This window comes from Anabrus simplex, chromosome 1, assembly GCF_040414725.1.
Source record: "Anabrus simplex isolate iqAnaSimp1 chromosome 1, ASM4041472v1, whole genome shotgun sequence".
In the NCBI taxonomy this organism is placed as follows: Eukaryota; Metazoa; Arthropoda; class Insecta; order Orthoptera; family Tettigoniidae; genus Anabrus; species Anabrus simplex.
The window spans coordinates 1,299,263,034-1,299,289,031 of NC_090265.1; the positions used below are offsets into that span (position 1 = coordinate 1,299,263,034).

At 40.6% G+C, this 25,998-nt stretch overlaps 2 protein-coding genes across 4 annotated transcripts in view; one reads left to right on the forward strand and one right to left on the reverse strand.

Moving 5' to 3' along the window:
• LOC136858282 (protein fem-1 homolog CG6966) overlaps window positions 1–18,121 on the reverse strand; it is a 186,133-nt gene extending 168,012 nt beyond the window's left edge. The window contains exon 1 of one of the 2 annotated variants that reach the window (XM_067137704.2): window positions 17,971–18,121. In XM_067137704.2, coding sequence (XP_066993805.1) covers window positions 17,971–18,039 — 69 coding nt within the window. In that variant the 5' untranslated portion in view covers window positions 18,040–18,121. Of the gene's footprint in view, window positions 1–17,768; window positions 17,792–17,970 lie in introns of those variants that run through there. The other variant, XM_067137705.2, reaches the window with a different exon arrangement.
• A 543-nt stretch (window positions 18,122–18,664) lies between these two features.
• Window positions 18,665–25,998, forward strand: part of gro (groucho) — a 628,688-nt gene continuing 621,354 nt past the window's right edge. For both annotated transcript variants that reach the window (XM_067137706.2, XM_067137707.2), the window contains exon 1: window positions 18,665–19,053. In XM_067137706.2, the coding sequence (XP_066993807.2) occupies window positions 19,018–19,053 (36 nt within the window). In that variant the 5' untranslated portion in view covers window positions 18,665–19,017. The remainder of the gene's footprint in view (window positions 19,054–25,998) is intronic.

A 25,998-nucleotide genomic window follows, 5' to 3' on the forward strand; every position in this document is an offset into this window, starting at 1 on the left:
GCTCAACTCCATTTCTGCAAATTATAAACACATAGTTTTGCATTCTGAGAACAATGCCTTAGTATTAATTTATAGCACAGCCATTAATTAACCTGAGTAACTGGTCACAGACAAATGTACAGGTAAAAACTGTATAAAGTTTCTTCAGAGTATCCCAGATGCATCTGGAGTCGCTGGAGCCACCCAGGCTCTTTTTCATTTTGGCTGAGTGTTTTAACAACCTTTGACATCACACGATTTTTAAAGTAAAAATCTCAACCCAGGATTGACTGGGATTCAAATCTCGGCCTTCCGGACAGAAACCAGCAGCTAAGCCACTGAGCTAATCACACCCCCACCACAGTTTAACAACATAAAATGTACCACTTTATAGAATGTCAAAATTACAAAAGAAATTTTAGCTAATTTATTCATTTATGATCAAAAACAGCATAATGCCGAATTACAAATACCCATAATATGTACAATATTAGTAATTATTAACCTAAAATGAGAAATTTACCCACATTTACAAAGAACACAAATACAGAATAAACTGTACAAGCCTAATGCAACTGAAACCTTATATTTTACATATTTACATAAACAAAGGAAAATTCACTTAAATGCAGGAGAATCAAAGATCAGGAAAGAACCAGAAGGAAAAAACCGAAGCCAAGTTATGTGAGAAAGATTTTGAAAGAAGGATATGATAAGAAGATATCTAGGTTCCTGTTGAAAACGGATAGAGACGGGCCTGTGGGTAAGCGAAAGGCAGGAGTAGGGAATATGGAAGAGGGTCTGCATTCGGATACTAAAATGCCACTGAGCTAACTGCCACTGTAGAGTATAATTACATTTATTTCTTTGAGTCTGAATATACATCCAAATGAAACACTGTATTTCACATACTAACTGATGTACCCGTGCTTCGCTACGGAATTCTCAGAATGACTTTGTGGTTTTCCCAAAACTGAAGTCAACATAAGTCATTACAATGGTGTCAGTGGGAATGTAGCGATTAAAAGCAATGTTATATAAAACACTTGATCAAATGAAAAACCACACATTTTCTCATTTTTAACAAACAGCAGTACGCTGCTGATTTAATGGACCAAAGTTCCAGAGCTGGAATAACCAGGCCACAGACAACAGCGAACACTCCTCTGCCATTATTCCGTTAAATGGCACACCGCTCATTCCAATCAGTGTGTGCCACAAAGTAGGGATTGAATAGCTGGAATGCGATGATGAACTAGTGTGTTATGTATCAGTAGTATCAGATAATTTATAAACCAGAGGAACTGCATGCTAAAGAGAGAGATCCAACTCCCCAGCTACTTCCTGCCAATATTCAGGCAGGCTGTTATACTCTGTACGCAATAGTAATCCCTTCCATCGGAGATGAGCGGCAGCAGAAGGTACAAAGTACATCGCAACCACCAATGGTCAATGTTATGTTATTGTTCATCAGCTTTCTATATTGCAGGCCTTCACATTTAGTTTTCTTCAGAGTCTGTGATATTAGGGCATCTTATGTAAAGTGAGTCGTGCGTTCTTTCATGACTATCTTTTCTTATTATTCAAGCGTTGGTTCCTTCATTGTTTTTCTCATCTTTATAATCATCTTCACAATTTCTCTTTTCGATATGGACCTGATGACCATGCGTTTAAACAACTTAAGTCAATCGTGACAAAATCCATTGCCAGTTAACGACTGAACAATATTTCCATGTAAGCAATGCTCAGCGTTGATATGGACTAAGCAACAAGAGTCTAAATTAACGTAAATTCATTAATTTTCTTATTATAGTCTTTACCCTGTGGGTGGGGGCAGTAAAATAACATCCACGGTAGCCCTGCCTGTTGTAAGAGGTGACTAAATGTGGCCCCAGAGGCTATGAACTTGGGAGGGTGGGTCAAACATGGGACCCTTAGTTGAGTCCTGGCATTGCTTCCACTTACTTGGGCCGGGCTCCTCACATCTGTCCTATGCGACCTCCCTTAGTCAACTCTTGTCCTTTTCTGACCCCAACATTATTTTGTACGGAGGCCTAGGGAGTCTTTCATTTTCACACCCTTAGTGGTCCTTATCATTCTTAGGTTGATATCTTCATTCTTCGAAGTGTCGAAGCCCTTCCTTTTTTTTTTTTTTTTTGCTGTGATTAGTATTATATAGAGGATGGTTGCCTTCGATGAACTTCCTCATGAAACAATAGCCACCACCACCACCGCTCTCAACATAGTCGGTATGGTAAAACTGAATAAGACATAAATGATCGAAAATTGCATTCTTTGTAACTATTGTTATGTGATACTTTTCGACAGGACCAATAACATAGGTAATTAAAAATTAAATTTTAGGCACCTTCCTCCCAACTACCGTTTGAACCAGGCTGAATAAAATTATTTATAGCGTAGTTCCTCAATCCCTGACTTTACATACCGATTTTCATTAAATTCTGTTTACCCATTTTCTCACGACTCTGCGCTGATAGGGACTTAGCAACAAAAACCCAAATTCATGAATATCCCTTACCATAGCCAGTAGGTAAAAATGTATAAGCCGTAAATGATCGGAAATATAATAATATAGGTATAAGTTTAGTTATGTAGTATTACCGATAGGACCACTAATAACATAAATATTTCAGAATTAAATTTTAGGCCTTCCCCTAAACTATCATTTCACTCAACGTGAATAATTATTTATGCCTAGATTGTAGCGACTTATTCTCCGACTTTACATACCGATTATCATTAAATTCTCTTCAGTCGCTTTCTTGTGATGTGTAGACAGAAATCACAGAAAATTAAAAAGTGCATTTCCTCATTCCTGTGGACATGACCGATACAGAAATACCATTCTTTTTAAATTCTGAGCAATGTACAGACAAAACTCTTATTTTATACATATAGATTTACATAAACAAAGGAAAATTCACTTAAATACAAGAGAATGGAAGATCAGGAAAGAACCAGAAGGAAAAAACTGAAGCTAAGTTATGTGAGAAATATCTTGAGAGGAGGAAGGATATGACAAGAATATATCTAGGTTCCTGTTGAGAGGTAAAATACTACAATGGGAGAAGAGGGAAACTATTACAGGTGACCTAAATACAGGATGTATCAGAACTATATGAAAATCCACAACCTGTTTCCAGTCATTTGACCGGGTTAGAAATGGAATAAATGAAGCCCCCATTTAGCAACGAGGATATGAAATGTGCCGGCTGCCGAAGTCTGTAGCACTGCTCTGGAGCAATGATTTAATGCCAGATGAAATTATATTGGAGTGTGTTGTTGGAATGAAAGATGACAGGGAAAACCGGAGTAACCGGAGAAAAACCTGTCCCGCTTTCGCTTTGTCCAGCACAAATCTCACGTGCAGTGACCAGGATTTGAACCACGGAGTGCTGCCGCCTGAGCCATTATCAGACCTATACCGATAAAAAAAAAATCAGGGATGCTCTTTGTGTTATGTTAAGAACAAAGGTGCAATCGGATTGGCAGAAAAAATTTTCTTTTCGAGAAAAATCAGGTTACTTTGTTACTTCCAGGCATGTGATAAAAATTGACGAACTCTCACCGTATTTGCTATGCCAGAGCACAACCCACTGCCGTGCTTCAGGGAAGAGAAGGGGAGGGAGGGGAAGTAGGATGTATGATGGAGATAGAGATAATGCTCCATGCAGATCCACAAGTTTTCTCATTCAGCTCGCACATGATTGTTCTTGTCTCTTACAAGCAATAGCCACAGTTCATTTATTAAACAGTCGCAACTGCATGCACGCACGCACACACTCCTCATCTGCTGGTCGCAGCAACGTTTTTTATTATTTAACATGAAACACTACTGCTCCATGATTGTGTATTCCTCCATTCACAACAATGTAAATGGAATTAAATACTGAACGAAGGAAACAGTTCACAATGGTGTAGTGGACTCTGTTCAGGATGTGTGGTGTATCGTGAATGACCTGGAATGCTGCCTGTATTCTTGGTACAAATTAATCTTCTCTCTCTACAGGGTTCACATTGTAGTCAATTTGTACAGAACAAACTGTAGGCATACACTGCCTAATGGGGCTGGGAAGAGACTTTGCAAAACGAATGAGAAACATGTGCATTTGCACCGAGCATTACATCTGCCTCCCACTTCCTCTACTCATCTGATGCACAGCAACAGCCAGCGGCTGGCTCTCTGGCGTAGCAAATACGGCAAGTTCATATATTTGAATCCCACGCCCGGAAAAAACAAAGTAACCTCATTTTCTCAAAGAGAATTCTTTTTTCACCAATCCAATTGCACCATCATTCTTAACATAACACAAAGAGCATCCCTGATTTGTCAATATAGTTTTGAAATAACCTGTATACCATTACAAGCTTGGTATAATAGCTCAGGGTTGGCTACTTTCCTTTGAGCAGAAAAGGTTCTGCGGTTTAATTTCAAGTACTTGGTTAGTGCACAAGTTTGCGACAGACAGGAACCCTGGCTCTGACAACTGCACAGAAGAAAAATTGTTCATGGTCAAGGTGGCTGAGATTTGAAGAAGAAAAATTGGACCAGACTGGAGAGGCAGATTTGATAACTGGTAAGACACAGGAAACAGAATGCTATACTGGCATTTATATCTGTGATGTCAGAAAATCTGTAAGTAAACCAAGAAGTGACATAGCACATGACGTGACCCCTGTTTAAGTGGGAAACAAACAATTTACTGCCGAAATGTACAACCAAAGTCTTTTCTATTATAAAAAACTGAAATCGGATGTTTCTGCAGATGCTATACATGAAATACAGGGGATACGCGAAGTGTGAACGAAATGGTCGAACACTTGGAGGGATGAGGTTTAAGATGTCATGTAGTGTACCAAAGCGACTGTGAATCTAGTGCATTTTACAAGTAGATTTTATTTGTGAGAGAATCGATCCGCTTGACGATTTTTACAAACATCTGCTAAGTGAGGAATTTCACATGGATTGAGGGAAACAAGACCTCAATAAACCCTGCGGGACACCAGAGAATGTGATGGTGAGAGAAGAATTGCATCCACCAAGAACCATGCGGTGTAATCTTTCATTCAGAAAGCTCTGAAGAGATAAGAGTGTTTCATACATGTTGAAATGTTCAGAAAGTGTGTGAAAGAAGCATATGATCCACGGTATGGAAGGCCTTTGTGATATCAATATAGTAGACACGAAGTTTAGAATCCGCATGAATAGCAGACGTGGCATGATGGAGGATAGCCAAGATAGTTACGCACAAGCTTCCAGGGAGGAAACCATGCTCCCAGGGGGATATGTATGAAATGGTAAACGAAATCAAACCCTGGTGAATAATCCTTTCACAAATAACTATAAAGCAGGTCATACAGAGATTGGGTGATAATTTGTAATATCCAAATTCAAAAAACTTTAAAATCCTGGGTAGTAAAATACCTTCAGTTCAGGTGAACCAAAGAAGCAGCCTTCGCAGACTGGATGCGGCCCCCAGGACGTAGTCTGGGCAGTACTGATCTATAGTACCGGGTGGTCCACCAGCCCCTTGCAATCTAGTTTTAGACATCCCACCACATTTACTACAATTCAGAAATACATCGCTCTCCCTCCCTAAACCGGGGAAATACGAGATGTGTGATTACAAGCTAAAAGAAAACAGGAATTGTGAGCACTACTATCAAGTCATTATGGGTACCTCAAATGCACCCATAGAATTAGCACAGATAAGAAAAACCCACACCTTACAACAGGAGGTGCACATACTGACCAGGTGGACAGTACTCGAAGGTTCAAATCCCACGCAAGTACATTTTATTTACCACCAACTGCCTCGGATGGGGTAAGGTTGCATACTTCATAATCTCCAAAGACTGGTTTGTTTATATGGCACAGTAAAGGGCTGTATGTATCGTGGCAAATGGTATGGAGCTGGTTGGACGAGGATGAGGTGGTGATGGTCTGTGGCTAGGACACTGGCAACCAGTTAGCTAAGTCATACATGTTCCAAACTTCACAGGTAGGGTAAAGCGTGCCCCATTAGAATGAAAACATGCGATGGCAGGTAGCTATATAGCTGTGCAACTCCACTCCTGCGAGGCAAGTTACAACACCAACACAAAGCTTATTCACTGCCACGTGGTGTATTTCAGTGACAAGAATGTGGATATGTTACTCATCTATGGAAAAGCTAGACAGAATGCATTCCAGGCACAACACCTGTATCAAGCACGCTATCCGGATAGACAACAACTGACAGGCATGGCATTTCGGAGTGTGGAAAGACATCTGCAGGCTACTGCTTCCCAGGGAAGGACACAGTCTGTTCGAGATCATGCTGCGACATCTGTTCGCAGCGAAGAAGTTGTGTGTGTGTGCTATCGGAATAACCCTCATATTAACACATGGACCACTGCACAGGAGACGACCCACCAGTTCCACCTGTACCATCTGCACTTACACCAGGAACTCCTTGGTCATGATTTCGAAGCCCAGTGGTAATCTGTCAATCGATCCTACAGCATGTGGACACTGATTCTACCTGATTAGTGACCATCTTATTTACAGAAGAAGCATGGTTCCACAACAATGGAACCGTTAATCACCATAATATGCATTACTGGAGTGTGGATAATCTCCATTGGATACAACAGAGAGCTTTTTAGGTACAGTAAGGTGTTAATGTATGGTGCAGCATTGTGGGTGATCACCATACTGGTCCCCATTTTTTGAGGGACTAATGACGAGAGAACGCTATCTGCAGTTTCTCTACGATGAACTACCACCTTTCTTGGAACATGTGCCACACCTTCACCACTGCAGAATGTGGTTTCAATGTGATGAAGCTCCACCGCACACGGCCGTGATCGTCCCAAACTACCTCCATGGGATGTATCCTGATCAATGGACGGGAAGGACAGGACCTGTTCTTGGCCTGCTAGATTGCACAATCTTATGCCCCTTGATTTCTTTTCTGAATGGCCATATAAAACGACAGGTGTATTCACAGGAGCCAGACAATTCCGGTCACCTTAAGACAGCTCATCACTAAGGCATGCCGAACCACTACGCTGGAGATGTTGAACGTGCTAAGTGGTCCTTACTGCGCAGCTCTGTATAGGCCACATGCTGCGTTAAACTACGTCTGTAACTGAAATTCTGTCACATGTTTCCTAGCTTCTTCCAACTCAGCTTCATACCACATGCCATCATACCAACAGCCCTTTTCAGGGCCAAATAAACAAATAAGTCCGTTGAAACTACACTCACCGACAAAAAAGCGAAACACTGTGTATTTCAGACAACATTTAATGTTAGTCTATTTGAAACATGGTAAAAATCAAATATGACATTACAACAATATAGCAATGTATCGTAAGTTATTTACCCCATTTGAGAAGTTTCAGCACAATAATTGATAAAGATTGTTGATTGTGACAATCACAACAGTCCAGCAACACAAATTTGGAAATGCTGAAAATGGGAGCTCTGAACTGTTTCATATGCAGAGCCCATTTGTCCACACGTTTCCAACACATTTCCATCGCTTCAGTAACAGGTATCATCACCTCTTCCCACAGTTACTGCTGTGATTCGATCAGGCATGCTCAGGATCCAATCTTGAATGTTCTTTTGTGATATGAGCTCCCATTCTGCCTGAAGTGCAATCCGAAGTTGAGCCAGTGTGTCAGGGGAATGACTCCTAGCACGTCTCCCAAGCACATCCCAGACACATTCTATCGGGATTAGGTCAGGACCACGAGCAGACCACACCATGCGTTCAATTCCGACTTCATCCAGGTACTCACGTACACAAAATGCAACGTGTGGGCGAGCATTGTCATGCAACAGGATAAAGTTCTTGCCAATGAAAGGTGCAAAAGGCACCACGTGGTCCAATAAAATCTCTATGGTCGCCATAAGACCTATCTGTGTCGGTACGACGTAAAGCCCCTAGCAAACAAAACAAAAAAAATCTCTATGTATTGGCAGGCTGTCAGATTTGCATTCTTGTCGAACACAAACTCAGTGCGAACATTAGTGGTAATCCCAGCCCAGACCTTCACAGTGCTTCTACAGAACGTGTCCTTGAAGAGAAAGTACAGGGTGAACAGCATTCTCCACAGTCTCTTCATTCCATCCATCCAGTTGCCTCAAACAGAATCCGGGTTCATCCGTGAACAGTACTGAACTCCACTGCTCCACAGTTCAATTTCAATGGGCGTTGGAGAATTACATCCGAGAGGCGTGGTGCTCAGGTGTATAAACAAAGTTCCTATGGTGGGCCTCTTCGACTTTAAATCTGCTTCATACAACCTCCTTGTTATTGTCCTTTCACTGATGTTCATGCCTTGCACTTGCTACAATGATTTCTGGCATCCACAACTGTTGTGTGTCAATCACAAAGAACTTGCATTACAAGAAAGTGATCATCGCTCTTAGTAGCACTTCTCCTACGACCAGAACCGGGTCTCCTAGTGTAGATATTGTCCTCTCTGAACCTTTTAACAGTTCTGTATACGTTACAACAAGACATGCCTATAATGTCTGATACATAGCATATACTATGCGCATCCTCCACTAATGCTATGCCCCTTGTTGAATTTTCAGGTGAAAGAGCCATATGACCTGACTCAGAAACAAGATTAACTGTTGTAGACAAGCCGTTATGTCCAAAAGGATTAGCGGCACAAGAATTCACAGCAATAAACCTTAAGGCAGCTGTTTGTGGTTATTCTTGTCAAAAGAGCGTAAGAGGCAGTATTGGTGTTGTGATTGTCATGATCACTTATGTTCATCAATTACTGCACTGAAACTTCTCAATTTGGCTAAGTAATATATGATACATTGCCATATTGTTGTAATGTCATAACATTTAATTTATACAAGGTTTCAAATGGACTAGCATTAAATTTTGTCTGCAATGCGTAGTGTTTTATTTTATTTTTTTATTTTTTTTTGCTGGTGAGTGTATTAAGTAGGCTATGCAATCTTGACACGTTCCAGGCAACTGTTTGTCAAAAAAAAAAAAAAAAAAGCATGGATTCAAACCTCCTAACCCTCAAGCACTGTTCATTTTGTGATTTCTAACCACTTCCCTGCCAAGTAAGCTATTGCGAGGCTTAACATACAGCAGGCAGTTCCCAGCCTATACAATACTTCTTCCTGGTCTGTGTGCGAATCTCCTGTTCTAAGGTTGTAAGGTACATGTTTTTTGTATCTGAGCTAGTTTTAAGGGTTCTTTTGGAATACTCATAATGAATTAATAGTGGTACTCACAATACCTGCTTTTCTTTTCTAGCCCATAACCATGTCTTATTATATTACCCGGTTTAAGGAGAGGGACTGATGCATTTCAGAATTGCAACAAACATGGTGGGTTGCATAAAACGAGATCAAAAGGGGCGGATGAACCACCCGGTATATCCACCGACCTGTAAGTTCCAGAAAGACATCTTAGCAGTAGTATAGTAATGTTTTATTTTCATCTTCAGAGAAGACTTCAGAAAGAAGGTCCCATCTACATCCATAACCAATTGGTAACAATTCTGGCACCTGAAAAAATCTAGACCTCCTTACACAGTAAAAGAAATTTAAGCAGAACAGTTTTTCAATTGGAAGGAAATTTCTCCATGCAATGGGAACAAGTACAAGGTGTCCGGGTTAAAGGTATAATAATATAAAATTTAATAACTTGAGAAATAATGGAGATATTTATTGGTGGTTTGTTTCTACACCTAGGGTAACTCAAAATGTTTTCTGTGTTCACTTGTGGTGGTGGTGGTACCACATGCGCATAACTGTATTGTTCAAGAGAAGCATGCCAGTAACCATGTGGACTCCTCAGCAGAAAGTGTTCTGTGTGCTTTCGCTCGCGGAGATAAAATCCCTTACACTAGTACAACCTAGATTTCGGAGTGAGAATGGACTGTTACCAACTAATGATGTTCCCACTTACGTAACTATCATGAAATGGAACAGACGCCTTTGAGAATCTGGGACCTTGCTGTCGATGTTGGGCCACCACGCCAAGCACGCAATTTCAGAGGCTACTGTTGATTTAATCCGTGAGTCCTTCAAACGGAGCCCTCTTAAGTCAATTCGACAGGCAAGTATGCAGTTACAGTTACCTCGTTCGACAGTAACACGATGTGGTCCACAAAAGGTTGCGCATATGGGTGTACAAACTGCAGCTTCGTCAGAAAATCATACCTCAGAACAGGCCGCTATGGAAGGCATTCGCGGAGACAATTCTGGCAAAAATTGATGGAAACGAGGTATTCATCGATTCGGTCTGTTTCTCGGATGAGGCTACACTCCATATTTCCGGCACGATAAAAAAGCACAATTGAAGCATATGTGGATCTGAACCTCCCTCCCCCCCACGTAGTGACAGAGTTCGAACGGGATTCTCCGAAAGTGACTGTTTGGTGTGGATTGTTGAAGGACAGGGTTTTTGGCCCATTCTTCTTTGCAGAGCCTACAGTTAATGGAACTTCCTCGTGACGAGATCTTTCAGCAAGATGGTGCACCATGCCATCATGCAGAAGTTGTGAGGGATTTCTTGAATCGTGAGTTCCCAGATCGCTGGATTGGGAGAAGTAGTCCATCATTGCTTGGCCCTCTAGAGGCCCTGACATTATGCCACTTGATTTTTTCCTGTGGGGGTTTGTCAAGAATCAAGTGTACCAGACACCAGTTCGTGATCTACCAAATCTGCACCATCGCATTCGTGCAGCTATCACAAATGTTACACCTACAATGCTGCAGAACACTTGGAGAGAAGTGGAATACCGATTACATGTCTGCCGCACCACTAATGGTGCGCACATCAAAGTTTATTAGGTATGTAAACAAACATTTTGAGTTACCCTACTTGTAGAAACAAACCACAAGTAAATATCTCCACTACTTCTCAAGTTATTAAATTTTATATTATTATACCTTTAACCCAGACACCTAGTACAATAATGAAAAAATGATTTAAAAAATAAGATTCATTCAACCTTGTATTTTATAAGTAGGGCTCATATTCTTAAATTCTTAATTCTTTTAATCCTTGTTAGCTAGCTGCAGTAGTTTTTAACTTACTTATCTGTTTTATTATAATTGGAGTGAAATGCTCAAATCTTATGAAACAAAATGTTAAAACAAAAAAGGCTATACCTAATATTCAAGAAAAAACATTACTTTAAAATAGGACAAGCAATGTATTCATTATGCACGACTTTTGCAAATGATTTGTGTGGGTGGAACCATGACATTTCTCCCACTATCATCATTGACGTCAAAAATCCAAATCTCATGAAACTTAAAAACGTTTAGACATTAAAACCAAAAAAGCCTAAATCTGCTATTCAAGGAAGAAAGCATTTCAAAATAGGAGAAAACTTTTTCAAACAACTTTCAGGTTTGTAACTTGTGCAGGCAGAACCACAATATTCTTCAACAAGGAGATCAATGATATTTACCTAACAGGTAGTAGACAGTAAAGGCCTGCCTTGAAGACAAGCCAATCAGTTTCAGTGCAACTATCTTTCTGTTCAGTCGATTATAGCAAACTTGTTAATGTATGTATTCATTGTTTAGCTTTATAAGTACATACTGTTGCTTGACACATTAAAGTTAATTTTCCTCAGAAATTAATTGAAGGGAATTTAAGGTCAAGTCATTTTGAAATTTGTCTTCTCCCCAGTGGATTAGGAACAATACAAACTTCACCACTGATGCAAAGTTATACGTATTTTGCCAAGTCTGCCAAAAGCAGGTAAGGATTTAACATACCCTGCTCATTATAAAATACAATACACAGTATATTGTGTCTAGAGTAAACTATAATTAATTGTATTTATGTATTTTTACACGTGGCCTGCAAACAAAATCACCTTTTGTGCAGCACAAAGAATCTCCAAGTCATATCAGCAACATCGCTTTTAAAAAAATTAAAAAGAAAAGAGAACAATCTGCACACACAGTAGGCTACCGGTAACCACTAATCTACAGTTTTCCTGGCTGTTCAATGGAGGACAGTGTTAATATTTGTTTATGTGAGGTGCCGATTTCAGCAAACGTGCCATAGAATGCACTACATAATCCTGTATTGAAATAATTTCTTAAGGACATCAGTTGCCACAAGATGCCAGATAAATCCATGTAGAAAAGAATTATTTGGAAAAATTGTTACCTGAAAACTATCGAAGACATCAGAGATGATATTAGTGACACTTACAGCTGGCTTTCGGTAGACAAGACCATGAGGAGTTGCAAACATTATATCGCAAACGTCGTACGTAAATCAGATGCCAGAGAACCTGGTAAACCTCACCTTATACTGTGCAAGATGCTGGAAAAAACAAATCATAGCACCATCGCATGTGCCATCCAAGATGCTCTTCACATCTATTTCCAGAAGAAAACAGGATGACAAGCTTTTACTTGTTGTGAGTAGGCCCTATTAATGCAGCATATATGATCAAAGCAAATGATGTATCGAAGAGTTTCTACCCTAACATGCTGCATGTCACTTGCAAACCCCATGGCTTATATAACAATTGGCTAAAGAGGTCAGGAATAGTTTTCCAGGAGTGAACAGTTGTTTTTAAAAGCTACTGGCTGCATTCTCACTTTCAAGGAAACGTAAGTTCAAACACCCTTCCACCTGAACCCTTTGCCATTCAGCAGGGACATGACTGAATGCAGCCATCTACTATACCAGTGGAATTCAAACTTTTTGATTGGCGTACCATTTAAATCCAATTGTTTTACCTTTGTACCCCCAAATTATGAGTATACTGCGATACCACAAATAAATGATTGCTGCAGGATGAAAAATAATATCAACTAATAATACTCTTAATATCATCATCATCTTCTGCAGCTTATCCCGCTTAGTCAACATCCCTACATCCGCTAAGGCATGATAGACTTGTGGCAGGGAATTTAAGGTTGCTTGCCCTTCCTGATACCACAGGATTTTCAACTGAAAATCCCACCCCAGCAACACCAGGAATCAAACCACAGTCGCTGGAATGACAGGCAAGTAGCTATGCCGATACACCACCCTATTCCCCAATAATAATAATAATAATAATAATAATAATAATGTATATAACGTCGCTGGGCAAAGGAGACATCGTAATACCTTCAGAGTCAAGTTTACAGAAGAATCTCAGAAATGAGTGATCAGCAATGGCCAGAGAATTGTTCGTGACATTTTCACTGCTTAACAATAGCCCAATTATTCGACCACTGGAGTCTTCAGTTCCCTTCCCACGCACCACAGCAAGCCTTCAGGATACAGTTGGAGAAATGTGTTTTTTTCGAGAGTGGAATTACGAAGTTTTCTTTGCTTAGCAATTATACACACACACGCACAAGAGTATAACTTTTTTTTTGCTAGGGGCTTTACGTCGCACCGACACAGATAGGTCTTATGGCGACGATGGGATAGGAAAGGCCTAGGAGTTGGAAGGAAGCGGCCGTGGCCTTAATTAAGGTACAGCCCCAGCATTTTCCTGGTGTGAAAATGGGGAAACACGGAAAACCATTTTCAGGGCTGCCGATAGTGGGATTCGAACCTACTATCTCCCGGATGCAAGCTCACAGCCGCACGCCTCTACGCGCACGGCCAACTCGCCCGGTAGAGTATAACTTTATTAATGCAACAATTAGGATTGTACTAATATACACTTTCAAAACAAAAGTTTTAAGAAAGAGCAATGCAACATATGTAAGCATTTTTACATACATAGTTAATGGAAGGTACAAACTGACACATATTTTAGAATGAATAGTTCGGAAAGGGGACTCTGTGTACTGGTAGACAAAAGCACTAAATCAAAACAAGATTTTACTGAAAATGAGCAGGCTCAACTCTTTTCTGAATTGCTCACTGAAAACATTTAGAAGTTATGATAAATTTGCGTACCCCTTGAGCATAATCGGTAAGACACGGAGGGACAGAGTCCGTAATGATGAAATCCGCAATCAGGCTCAAGTTGTAAGACACGCATGGAAGATGACAAATTACAGAAACAAATGTATAACCTAAAAAGTGAAGACAAAAGACCAAGAGCGACCAAGACTCAGGTACAAGGACGTGAAGACTGACATTGAACAGCGAGGACATACTTTGGAAAGCATTGAAGAAGGAGAGAAGTTTAGAGACCAGAACTGGTAGAAAAGCCTTGTTCGCCGACTCATCGCTTAAGATGGAACGAAGTGGGATATGTATGTACCCCTTGAGACGACCGCACGCACCCCTAGTGGTACGCATACCAGTACCATATTTTAAATACCACTGTATTATACCATCACTTTGAAGACATCAAAAGCATTATAAACTCGCTGATGAGTCAACTGTAAAGCAAAGGCCGAAACAGCTCTCAATAACAAGAATGGTATTTTGCTCACCCTCATTAAGGCAAACTTTGCTGATCTTCCTGCTGCTACTGAGCTTGTGGAATCTGCATTTAGGTCATTCTGTGCTACATTGAGAGAATATTTACTAGAGAGGCATGAAGGTTACATTAAAGTACAAAAAAGTTTGAATAAAAAGTACAACTTTAATAATGAAATAATATTTTTAAAACAAACTCAGAAGGTTAAATATTAAAAAGTGGTTTATAAGAACCTAATAATCCAGGCTATAATAATCAGACTTCATAGCGGAACACAGAGTTTCAAGTCCTGAATATAAAATATAAACGAAGGAAACCTCAGACTGCTGAACCATCTTCACTTTAAGGAAGTTGTGAATTCATTTTGGGAGAGAAAAAACCCAATCAGCTTCTGCTTTGCAAAAAGAGAGAAAAACAAGAAAGCATGCAATCTTCTAGTTGTATGTGACAGTTCACATCACGATCAAAGCCATGAAACCTACAGTTTTATGTACCCCCCTCCCCCCCAAACCACAGAGATGGGAAATTCCATTTCAAAAATCCCATGTGCATTGGCCAGGATTCGAAGCAAGACCGTCTTGGTAAGGGACTGTCAGTTGCCTATCGTACCCGTTCGTAAAAGCAATTACATCCCCAAATCTTACAATTGTATTTTTGATTCATTAAATACTTCTTGGAACAAAATGAATGAATGTTCTTAATTTTTTTCTTAAATTTAAGTTTGAATATGTTAAAAAACTTTTGAAATAATATTTGTCATATACATTTCATATACAGTATATAATAGCAAGTTACTCGCCAATATTAGTTTCCTTATTCTCACACAGAAATAATGTTCACCAAATTTTAAGTTAAAAAATTATTTTCAGATAAATAATTACATTTCCTAGACATCGTTTTTTTCTTAAACCACCTGTCAAATGTCTTATCTGGAACAATAGGTGCAATGCCACGATATCTTACAAAAGGAAAAAAATGTTTTATGTAATAACTAAATTCTAATTAACTAGGGGAAAAAAATTAAAATGTGACACTTTCCATATCCAAAATTCAATTTCCATAATATATTTCCTGAATTACAGCATAGAAACACAATGTTCTTATCTCAAAACATCTATCTTTTAAGATGAGTATTGAGCTAGGACAGTGATAATGTTCATGAACAGGTAGCAGTGACAATAGTAGACCACCTTGATTTAAAACAGTATCAGAGTCTGGTAAACCTTGCTATTGATCTTTCATGACTAACAGAATAAATAGAAAAGGGTTTATTAAGCAAAACTAAAAATATGTGCTTGAATTATTGATGGTTTCTTGAATTCCATAATCTATTTCTCCCCTATTATTCAGACTATTAAACCATGGCTTGAGTAGTGGTGGTGGTGGTGATTATTGTTTTAAGAGGAAGTACATCTAGGCAACCATCCTCTATATAAGTCTAATCAAAGGGAAAAATGGAAGGGGTCCGACACTTCGAAAAATGAAGCTATCGGCCAAAGTAAGACAAGGGCCACGAAGAGCGTGAAAATGAAAGACTCTCTAGGCCTCGGGAACCTAATACTGTCGGGGTCGGAAAAGAACAAGAGTTGACCAAGGGAGGTAGGATAGGACAGATGAAAGTGAGGAGCCTGGCACAAGTAAGTGGAAGCAATGCCAAGACTCAGCTGAGGGCCCCGTGGTCGCCAACCCACGCTCCAAATGTCAGAGCCCTTGAGGCCCCTTTTAGTCGCCTCTTACGACAGGCAGGGGATACCGTGGGTGTTATTCTACCGCCCCCACCCACAGGGGGTCATGGCTTGAGTACCATATACAGTTATTCTGAACAAAATAGTTCTGCCATGACCAAATTAACTTTCACATAGCCTGTTTAGTCCAAAATTATCGCTCTTGTCAGATGTTCTAGTTATATTTGATCTTTCTCATCTTACTTACAAATGTTTCGATATGCTATGTGATGTAATTTTAACTTCCTAACAGTAGACAATTTTGAAGCCATATTGTGTTTTGTTCTGCAAACCAGTTTGTTCGTCACAGCTCCAGAAGATATATTTTGCTGTAATATGCATGGAACTATATTGTATGAGAAATGTGTAAAATCAAATTTCACCACTATAAATGATCCCACAAAGTCTACATGAAGTCTGCTGCTTTCTTTGGTCAATGGAGCTAAAATTAAGTAGGCCTTAAAGCACTGCAGTAACACAGAAAATTCAGTAGCTTGCTATTTCTGTAGTGTTCTATATTATAATACTGAAATAATAAATTAAGCAGTAAACACACTGTCAGTTTAATATCCGAAATGTGGACATCAACAACTACGTTCTGGCAACAACAGTTCCAAGTATTTCTATGTTCTTACAAAGTAACTTATACGTTTCGTTTTTGATCAGAGAATTTGCCATACCAGTATGAATAATAGTTGGTAATGAAAAGTATTAAATAATCATTAACTGAAAGATCCTGGATCCAAGAATTTGTCATACAAGTATCAGTAATATGTAATGGAAAGTATAAAGCACTATGAATGATGGAAAGTACGAAGGCTTAAAGAGATTAAATGCGAATTAAAACACCTGTCTATATCGTACTTAAAGGTGTACTTTTAAATAACATAACTTAAGCGTGCAGTGCTCGACTTTACTTTCTAAAACTAAGGCAAGTGTTGAATGGCAATACGCAATCCATTACCTGATTACATCTCCTAGCATTAGAAAGTATAGTATATTATTCTAACTTTTACTTGCTAGTGACGGTAGTAACCCCACAAAATATAACAAGAAGAGCGGAAAAGACGATAAAAAAAAGAGAGAAATCACGCGGCCTAATGATAATCAAAACAAAGAGACAATATTATTTTAAAATTCCATCAACATAAACGGTGTCCAAAATATATGCAGCAAGGTTTATCTAATTCTACCAATACTGCACAGTAAACAACACGTTGCTTACCTCAAAATATGGACAAATGAAACTGATGAACATAAATGTCGGTAGGCTACACGTAGGCCTATATGCGGATCGGTATTATCACTATGTGAATCGGAGCGAACAACTGCGACGAAGAATACAATAATCAGCACAATGACTGGTTTATAAATTACTTATCAAATAGGTCGTTTCCCATGACAATTCATATAAAAAATATAAAGAATTGATCATCGTGAGACATAATACAAGTGACTGAAACGTCAATAGACAATAGAGCTATTGCAAAACAAAACAGTATGAAAATCCTTGAGCTATTGTATTTCTTTGACTACGTAGATCTTACGGAAAATTCATGAGCTGTCACAATACGTGTAGCGAACAACATTACATGCCAGCAACAAGAATATGAACATGAAGTACAACGGCGACGCATAATTAGAGAATTTGGAGGCACAAACCTTCAAGGAGTCAAACTACCACAAGTTTCTACAACAAGGCTTCGAATAAACTGTAGCAGATTAAGGGATATATATTTAGACGGAATTCTATAAATAAATTGGAAATTTCTACGGCTTCCGTCATCGTAATGGCCAGTTCAGGAAGATCAGCAAGCTTTAATGAAACAGCTAACCATAATAACAAACAATATTGCGCGCTTACCTTTAAACGCCGCAGTTTGCCATCTCTTGCAGCGTTATAAATAACATTTTTGAAGTCCATTTCTTGCATTGTAACCTACAGCACAGGTTCAGGAACAAAATACAACCAAATTTCATCCGCCGCAGCTCTCCTCAGCAGCTGTGACGGACAAACTGGTTAGCAGAACAAAACACAATATGGCTTGAAATTAGTTCCAAGGACGAACACTAGAGGTCTCTGGCATACACATCGAGAACATTTGAATGTCAACAAATTTAGAGCGTGCGGAAGCAGCTGACTCACTTGAATAAAAATTCGATAGTGGTCAACTTGATACTTCCTAATCAAGTTTACTCATTCACAGGAATTATTAAACCATTTGACTTAATATTAAATTATCAGTTTAACAAAATTAGGAATTCAATAAGGAAGAATTATGTTCAGTTTAAAATAAGTTTTTATATAGCTTAAGAATACAATTTCAAGAAATGGAGGGGACTGTCTCATTATTTGAATTGTGTAGTCTTGAATGTGATAAGGATATCATTAACAAGTGTGAAAGTGAGCTAGCTGATTCTTTATGGTCTGTGGTCCGACTCCACGCGGAGTGGAAGAGTAACTGTCACTCTTCGTCTATGGGGCGGAGCATCTTAAATTCTAACCTATCATTGGTTGAGAAATATGTGACGTTTCACCTCGGTATACCACGTGGGATATACGCCATTACAAGCAAAGTATCTGGCGCTGTCGGTGGTGGAACAATGGATTGTGCGCGTTAGATGTGCGAAAACCTGATAATTTTTGTGAAATTTGAATTAGGATGCGCGAATATAGCTCGGCGATACAAAGGAGATGTATGTGCCTTTGGTTTATGTTATAAAACAATGCTGTGGCATTTGTGGCGTCGACAACTAGCGTATGTACAAGTGTTCTGTTGTGACAGGAAGAACGGAGTTGTATAGAAGTGCTGTGGGTGCGATCGCTCTGTATTTTTACTGGGAAGTGGAAAAATGTGGAGGTGATGTTTCTGTGGCATTGAGCTGCTGCTGAGTTGTGTGGACAGCAGCCATGTACCCAGCCCCCGCCAGGCATCCATCTGCCGCGGTGAGTGAATCTATTTTAAATGTTGTTGAATAAATAAAAAGAGAATGTTAACAAGTAGAGGACGTTCATGGCCCATTTATTATAGGATTTTATGTTCGTGCAAAATATGATTTCGTAATGTACGGTTGACATTGTGTACTGCAAAGTATTTGAAAGGTAGATTATAGGAATTATTAAAACGTTAGTCAAGTAAGTAAATCAAGAATTGTATCCTACACTCAGCACACGGAAAATCGTCCTTATTTTGACGGGGGGAGGGGGGTCTGAGAAAGCTGTACTCATTTCTTGTTTTACAATACCTTAATTTATTCAATGGGATGACATGGTTTTAGTGCAATTCTTATTCTTTGTAACGTAGGTAAAGATTTTAAAGATGGATACCACTAATTAATTTTAAGCTTCGTGGTATTTAACGCTATTATGAAGCACTCATATAAAGCAGAACAATTAAGAGATTCCATTCTCCTTGGCAGACTCTACCAAATTGTCCCGTCCAGTAGACCGCAACGGAGTCGCCGCATAAACCATACCCCACCTCGCCTCACCTCACTACGTTCTATTCTCCCCTCCCTGCTCTCGCGTGGTCGTGCAGCAACAAGCTCCGGGTCAGGCGGGAGCAGCCGTGATGAGCCACGATAGAATAAGGTGGCGGACCGCGGAACAAAGACCATCAGTCGGGCAAGCCCAGATCGCCTGGCGCGTGGAAATAAAAAAAAAGATGAATGCCGGCGCAGGGACTCGAAAGGGTGGGAAAGAGAGGTATAGACGATGAGAGAGACAGTGAAAGAAATGTAGGAAGAGACGAGAAGATGGCATAACTAGCGGGAGCGGGGATTACTGGAGCCTGGGAGCTATTCGTGTGGCTCGTGATGTGAAGTTCGAAGGGAAATGTCCTTCCAGTGGAACGAGATAAAAGGCAAAGGTATGCGGTTATTTCGTCCGAGTGTCGTGAGATGAAATTAAAGTAACGGATCCTCCCAGTATATTGGGTTTTAGTAGTTAGTACCCGGCAATATGTAGTGTTGTCTAAAGCCACCCGCAGTCTTCCAGACCTGACACTGTCACCAATCACGATATGAGATATTAAAGGAATTGCTGAGAATCCGACATTTCTTCTAAATATCATTCGATTGTAGGCTTCCTCGATAACTACAAATTCCATTTCTAAGTCACAGGAACCATCAGGCAAGATTCTTTCGAGTCGTGACCATTATGCCTGTATGTAGTAGTGTCTGCTGCACGTGGACTCCACTATGAGCACAATTAGTCACACATTCACGACCTGTCTATAATTCCTTAACGAAGATTGTTGGATAAGCTTCCGCCGCCTGCTTTTAGAGAATGTTATTGTTCACACGGCACTCACTGGCTTTGAAGATGATGCAGGATGCTAATTTTCACAGCTGACATGAATATTTTATTTTGTACATCAAGTATATTTCCCCCTTAGGACACTAGTGTTGAAGACAGCCAGTGTCAGCTTAAGTTCAGGATACGACCTTGCAACTTGTCACCTCAACCCCTCCCATTAGCGTGCAAGATATATATATATTATTTTTTAATTTTATTTTTTTGCTCTAAACGATAGGTGAATATTAACTTACATTTTTTCTTTATTATTTCATTGTTCAGTAGGAGAAACCCCTTCTGGCATTATTCTGCAATTACCGGACTGAGTGGCTCAGACGGTTGAGGCGCTGGCCTTCTGACCCCAACTTGGCAGGTTCGATCCTGGCTCAGTCCGATGGTATGAAATACGTCAGCCTAGTGTCGGTAGATTTACTGGCACGTAAAAGAACACCTGCGGGACTAAATTCCGGAACCTCGGCGTCTCCGAAAACCGTAAAAGTGTAGTTAGTGGGACGTAAAGCAAATAACATTATTATTACTTATTATGTCCGACTCGTTGGCTGAATGGTTAGCGTACTGGCCTTCGGTTCAGAGGGTCCCGGGTTCGATTCCCGGCCGGGTCGGGGATTTTAACCTTCATTGGTTAATTCCAGTGGCCCGGGGGCTGGGTGTTTGTACTGTCCCCAACATTCCTGCAACTCACACACCAAACATAACACTATCCTCCACCACAATAACACGCAGTTACCTACACATGGCAGATGCAGCCCACCCTCATCGGAGGGTCTGCCTTACAAGGGCTGCACTCGGCTAGAAATAGCCACACGAAAAAAAAAATTACTTATTATTCTGCAATTGCCCATGCTTAAAAGCAGGTGAGCTGAGTCGAAACATCTTCAGACACACTAACTGTAAGTACCTAGTGTCAGCAATCTCACCGGGAAGAAAGAAAAAAATACCTAAACTTTCTGCGAGTCGTCCTGAAATGACGAGAACATACCGTACTTTACAAGAGTCCTTGGAGACCCCGTCAGTATTTCTGTGAACATAATTCGTCCCATTTTACATTATATATGAGTTTTGTCTGCAAATTGCTGAGAATGAAAAAATAATTGTGTTTCTGTATCGGTCGTGTGCACCATAAGAAGGAATCGCCCAGTCCGCGGGCCATTGGAATTAACCAATGAAGGTTAAAATCCCCGACCCGGCCGGGAATCGAACCCTGGACCCCTCTGAACCTAAGGCCATCTATGCTGACCATTCAGCCAACGAGTCGGACAGTCGATATGTTAAGTCGGGCAACAAGGCCCGACAATCTAGGCTGTAAATGAATCACACTGAATGAAACGGCAGTTTAGGGGAAGGCCTAACATGTATTTATTAAATACCTGTTATCGGTAGACACTACATAACAAAAGTTATAGTGCCAAGGTAATATAATTTCCGATCATTTATATTTTATAGTTTTACCGTAGCAGCTATAACGCAAATTCATAATTTAGTCTTTTATTCCTTAATCTATGTCAACGCCGAGCATCGCTGACATGGAAGAAATATTGTTCAGTCATGTTAACTGGAGTGGAGGGGGTGGTTTTTGTCGTGATTCTTAAGGTGATAATCCACGTGGTCATCAGCCCGTATCGGTACGGAAAATTGTAAAGATGACTAACAAAATGGGAAAAAAATTCGTGAAGCAACGTCATGAAGGGAGAAAGGAGGACTCCCTTTACATTGGAGGCGTTAATGTCACAGAGTCGGAAGAAAACTTACAATATCGAAAGCCTATAAAATTGATTAAAATTAACATTCCTTTAACTATTGTTTGTTGTGATGGTTGTCTCTTCTGCTTCACTCATCTCCGATATACCTGGTATGGCATTGCTGCTGCATGTCCACTAGAACAGCCTGTCTGAATATTAGCGGGAAGTAACTTCGTTCTCAGCTTTATACAAGTTCTGACTACTGGTACGTGACTCACTGGCCCACCATAGTATTCCTGCTATTCAATCCCTGCTAACCCCTGTGGGTGGGGGACGCAGATGAAGAATACACACACGGTATCCGCTGCCTGTCGTAAGAGGCGATTGAAAGGGGCCCCAGGGGCTCTCAACTTGGGAGCGGGCGTTGGCGACCACGAGGCCCTTAGCTGAGTCCTGGCATTGCTTCCACTTACTTGTGCTAGGCTCCTATGGGTCAAGTGTCATCTTTCACAACGTGTGTACACCTATGATGCCACCACCCCCAGAGCGACTTACACTTGTTCTCCTCTGTCTTTCTACACACGTTCTTTCCATTCTTCAGCTCTGTTCTATTCTTCTATCCTGCGAGTCTTTCATTGCACGTTATCTTATTTTATTACTAGCTGATGGTCCGCCTCCGTAGCGTAACAGTGTTATTAGCTGCCGTCCTAGGGAGCCCGGGTTCGATTCCCGGTACTGCCAGAATGGCAGGAGGGCCGGTATGTGGTTGAAATGGTACATGCAGCTCACCTCCATCGGGAGTGTGCCTGAAAAGAGCTGCACCACCTCAATATGAGGACACGAGTTTACTTTTTTACTAGCTGATGTACCCGTCCTTCAGTATGGAATTCGCTGTAAGACTGCCTTCGTGGTTTTCCCAGCTGAAGTCAGCATAGGTCATTACAATGACACCAGTAGAAATATCGCGATTAAAAGCAATGCTATCATATGAAATACTCGATCAAATGAAAAACCGCACATTTTATCACTTAACGAATAGTCCAAAGTTCCAGACCTGGAATGAACAGGTCGCAGACAGCCGTGAACACTCCTTTGCCAATATTCCGTTAAGTGTGTACACTGCTCATTCAAATTAGTTCCTCAGAGTGGGGTTTGAATAGCTGGAATGCTATGATGAACCAGTGTGTTACGTACCTGTAGTAGCTTATCAGAAAATTTATGAACCAGAGGATATCCTGTTCGACCTCCCTTGGTCAACTCTTGTTCTTTTCCGACCCCGACGGTATTAGAGCATTGGAGGCCTAGGGAGTCTTTCATTTTCACGCCCTTCGTGGCCCTTGCCTTTCCTCATCCGTTACTTCATTTTTGGGAGTGACGGATCCCTTCTTGTTCTTCTTTTTCTCTCTCTGCCTCCTGTGGGCGGGGAACGCAGACGAAGAATACACCCATGGTATCCCCTTCCTGTCGTAAGAGGCGACTAAAAGGGGCGGCCAAGGGATGATAGAATTAGAACTATGAAACTACTTGTGATTATTACCATCACGCGGGGAACACCATGGGTCGCATTTATTTGCAAGTAGTAACACTATGTTAGGTATATGTTAGGTTTGTCATTATTAGCAGCAGAGAGCGGTTCATTGTGTTTTCCAGTACCTGTGATTAGTACCACTATATGCGGAACATCACGGGCTTTCGTTGCTTGTGATTTGTACCATTATGTGAGAAACACCACGGGTCTGGGCGTTGCCTGAGATTAGTACCACTCTATGAGCGACACTGTTGGTCTGCGTTGCCTGTGATTAGTACCCACTATATGAGGAACACCACGGGATAGTACTAGTCTCTGTGATTAGTACACCTATGTGAGGTGCACCATGGGTTTGCGTTGCCTACGAGGGGCGCCATTATGTGAGAAACACCATAGGTCTTCGTTACCTGTGCGACGTACAATACTAATGCGAGTAGTGCCATAATGTTTATTAATGTTTATTATTAGTACCGCAACTGGAGAAATACTTTGGTTCTACTTTACTAGCGATAAGTGCCATTATGAGAGACCGTTGACCTGGATATTGAACCCCTTTAGACAACAAGATCATCGATTCAGGATTGTGCTTTGGAAGCAGTCCCTTGGTCAGTCATATAGTTTCTGGAAAGGTGAGGCATTGCAGGTCGGATCCATTGATTGTTTTAAATTCATATTCATCCATTCATTCTTCATCATCACGTTTTGTAATTCTGGTGAGTGGATGAATTTTGGCCTCTTAAATTGGCATTGCATTTCGTCTCGTTGCGTACCATTAGGGGCCGATGACCTAGATGTTAGGCCCCTTTAAACAACAAGCATCATCATCTATCCCTGCTATGAGGCGCTAATAGAAATGGGGAGCGTGCCGTTACTTGTGCTAGGTTCCTCACTTTCATCTATACTATACGACCTCCCTTGATCAACTCTTGTTATTTTCCGTCTCTGATGGTATTACGTATGGAAGCCTAGAGAGTCATTTTCACGCCCTTCGTGGCCCTTGTCTTTCTTTGGTCGATACCTCCGTTTCTCGAAGTGTCGGACTCCTTCCATTTTTTTTTTTTCTTCCTGATTAGTGGTATATACAGGATAGTTGCCTAGTTGTACTTCCTCTTTAAACAGTCGCTACCACTATGAGGAGTGTGCAGACTTAACGGAAAACGACACAGCAATGTTCACCGCTGACTATGGCCGGATCATTCCAGCTCCGCAACTTGGCATTGGTAGAACGCCACCATAGTGTTGTTCGTGAAAAGTGAGAAACTGTGCATTTTTAACGTAGACTTACGTTTCTCGACAATGGATACATGAAAAGAAAAATCTTAAGACCCTCTTAGTGTTTGGGTGGAACGCGTATATATATATATCGCCGAGAGTATTTAACGTATGATTGTTTAGTGTCTCAGTTGGCAGATAAAAGAAGAGGCTACCTGTTGCAGAAAAACTATGAAAGCGCAAAGCGCCACAGAGAGCAAGGAAGCTGGTGCAAGTTATACGTCCTCTTTAAACAATGATCACCAGCACCACGAAGCAAGTACGCCACGACAAGGCCCTGACAGGGAGGGAGAGGCATGTCCACTAATGTGCCTAGAACTATGGGGGAAAATATGGATGGACATAAGTGTAATCAAATCATGAACATATACGTCATTTTCCTCTCAGCGATAGGTACCACAGCTAGTAAATCCTATATATAGGCCTATATATATATATTGTTATTTGCTTTACGTCGCACCGACACAGATATGTCTTATGGCGACGATGGGATAGGAAAGGCCCAGGAAGTGGAAGGAAGCGGCCGTGGCCTTAATTAAGGTACAGACCCAGCATTTACCTGGTGTGAAAATGGGAAACCACGGAAAACCATCTTCAGGGCTGCCGACAGTGGGGGTCGAACCCACTATATCCCGATTACTGGATACTGGCCGCACTTAAGCGACTGCAGCTATCGAGCTCGGTCTAGTAAATATTAAAATACTAAAAAAAATGTGCACTAGGATTGAGAAGTTTCCCTAAATCAAAGTGTTTTCGTCAAAGTAATGCCCAAGATGTACTGTTGAATTTTTCCGCCACTTCCTTAGTACAGTACTGTATAAAGATAAACGGTGCAAAGGGTTAGGTGTTTTTAGAGCAAGCTGGGAAGCCTTGATTCAGAATATAAACAGCTGCAACATTCTGAAACGGGAGTAGAAACCACCAGAAACGTAGATGAAGAAATTAATAGATGTTTAACTGAGTTAAACGTAAATGGTAAAACTGAGGATATGAAGAACAGGCACGGTCAGTATGACACCAAGAAACTCAGAAACAAATTACTAGAATCTGAATTTGAAAAATGGTGCCAGTTGAGAAGTAAAGGTCAGGGAGTGT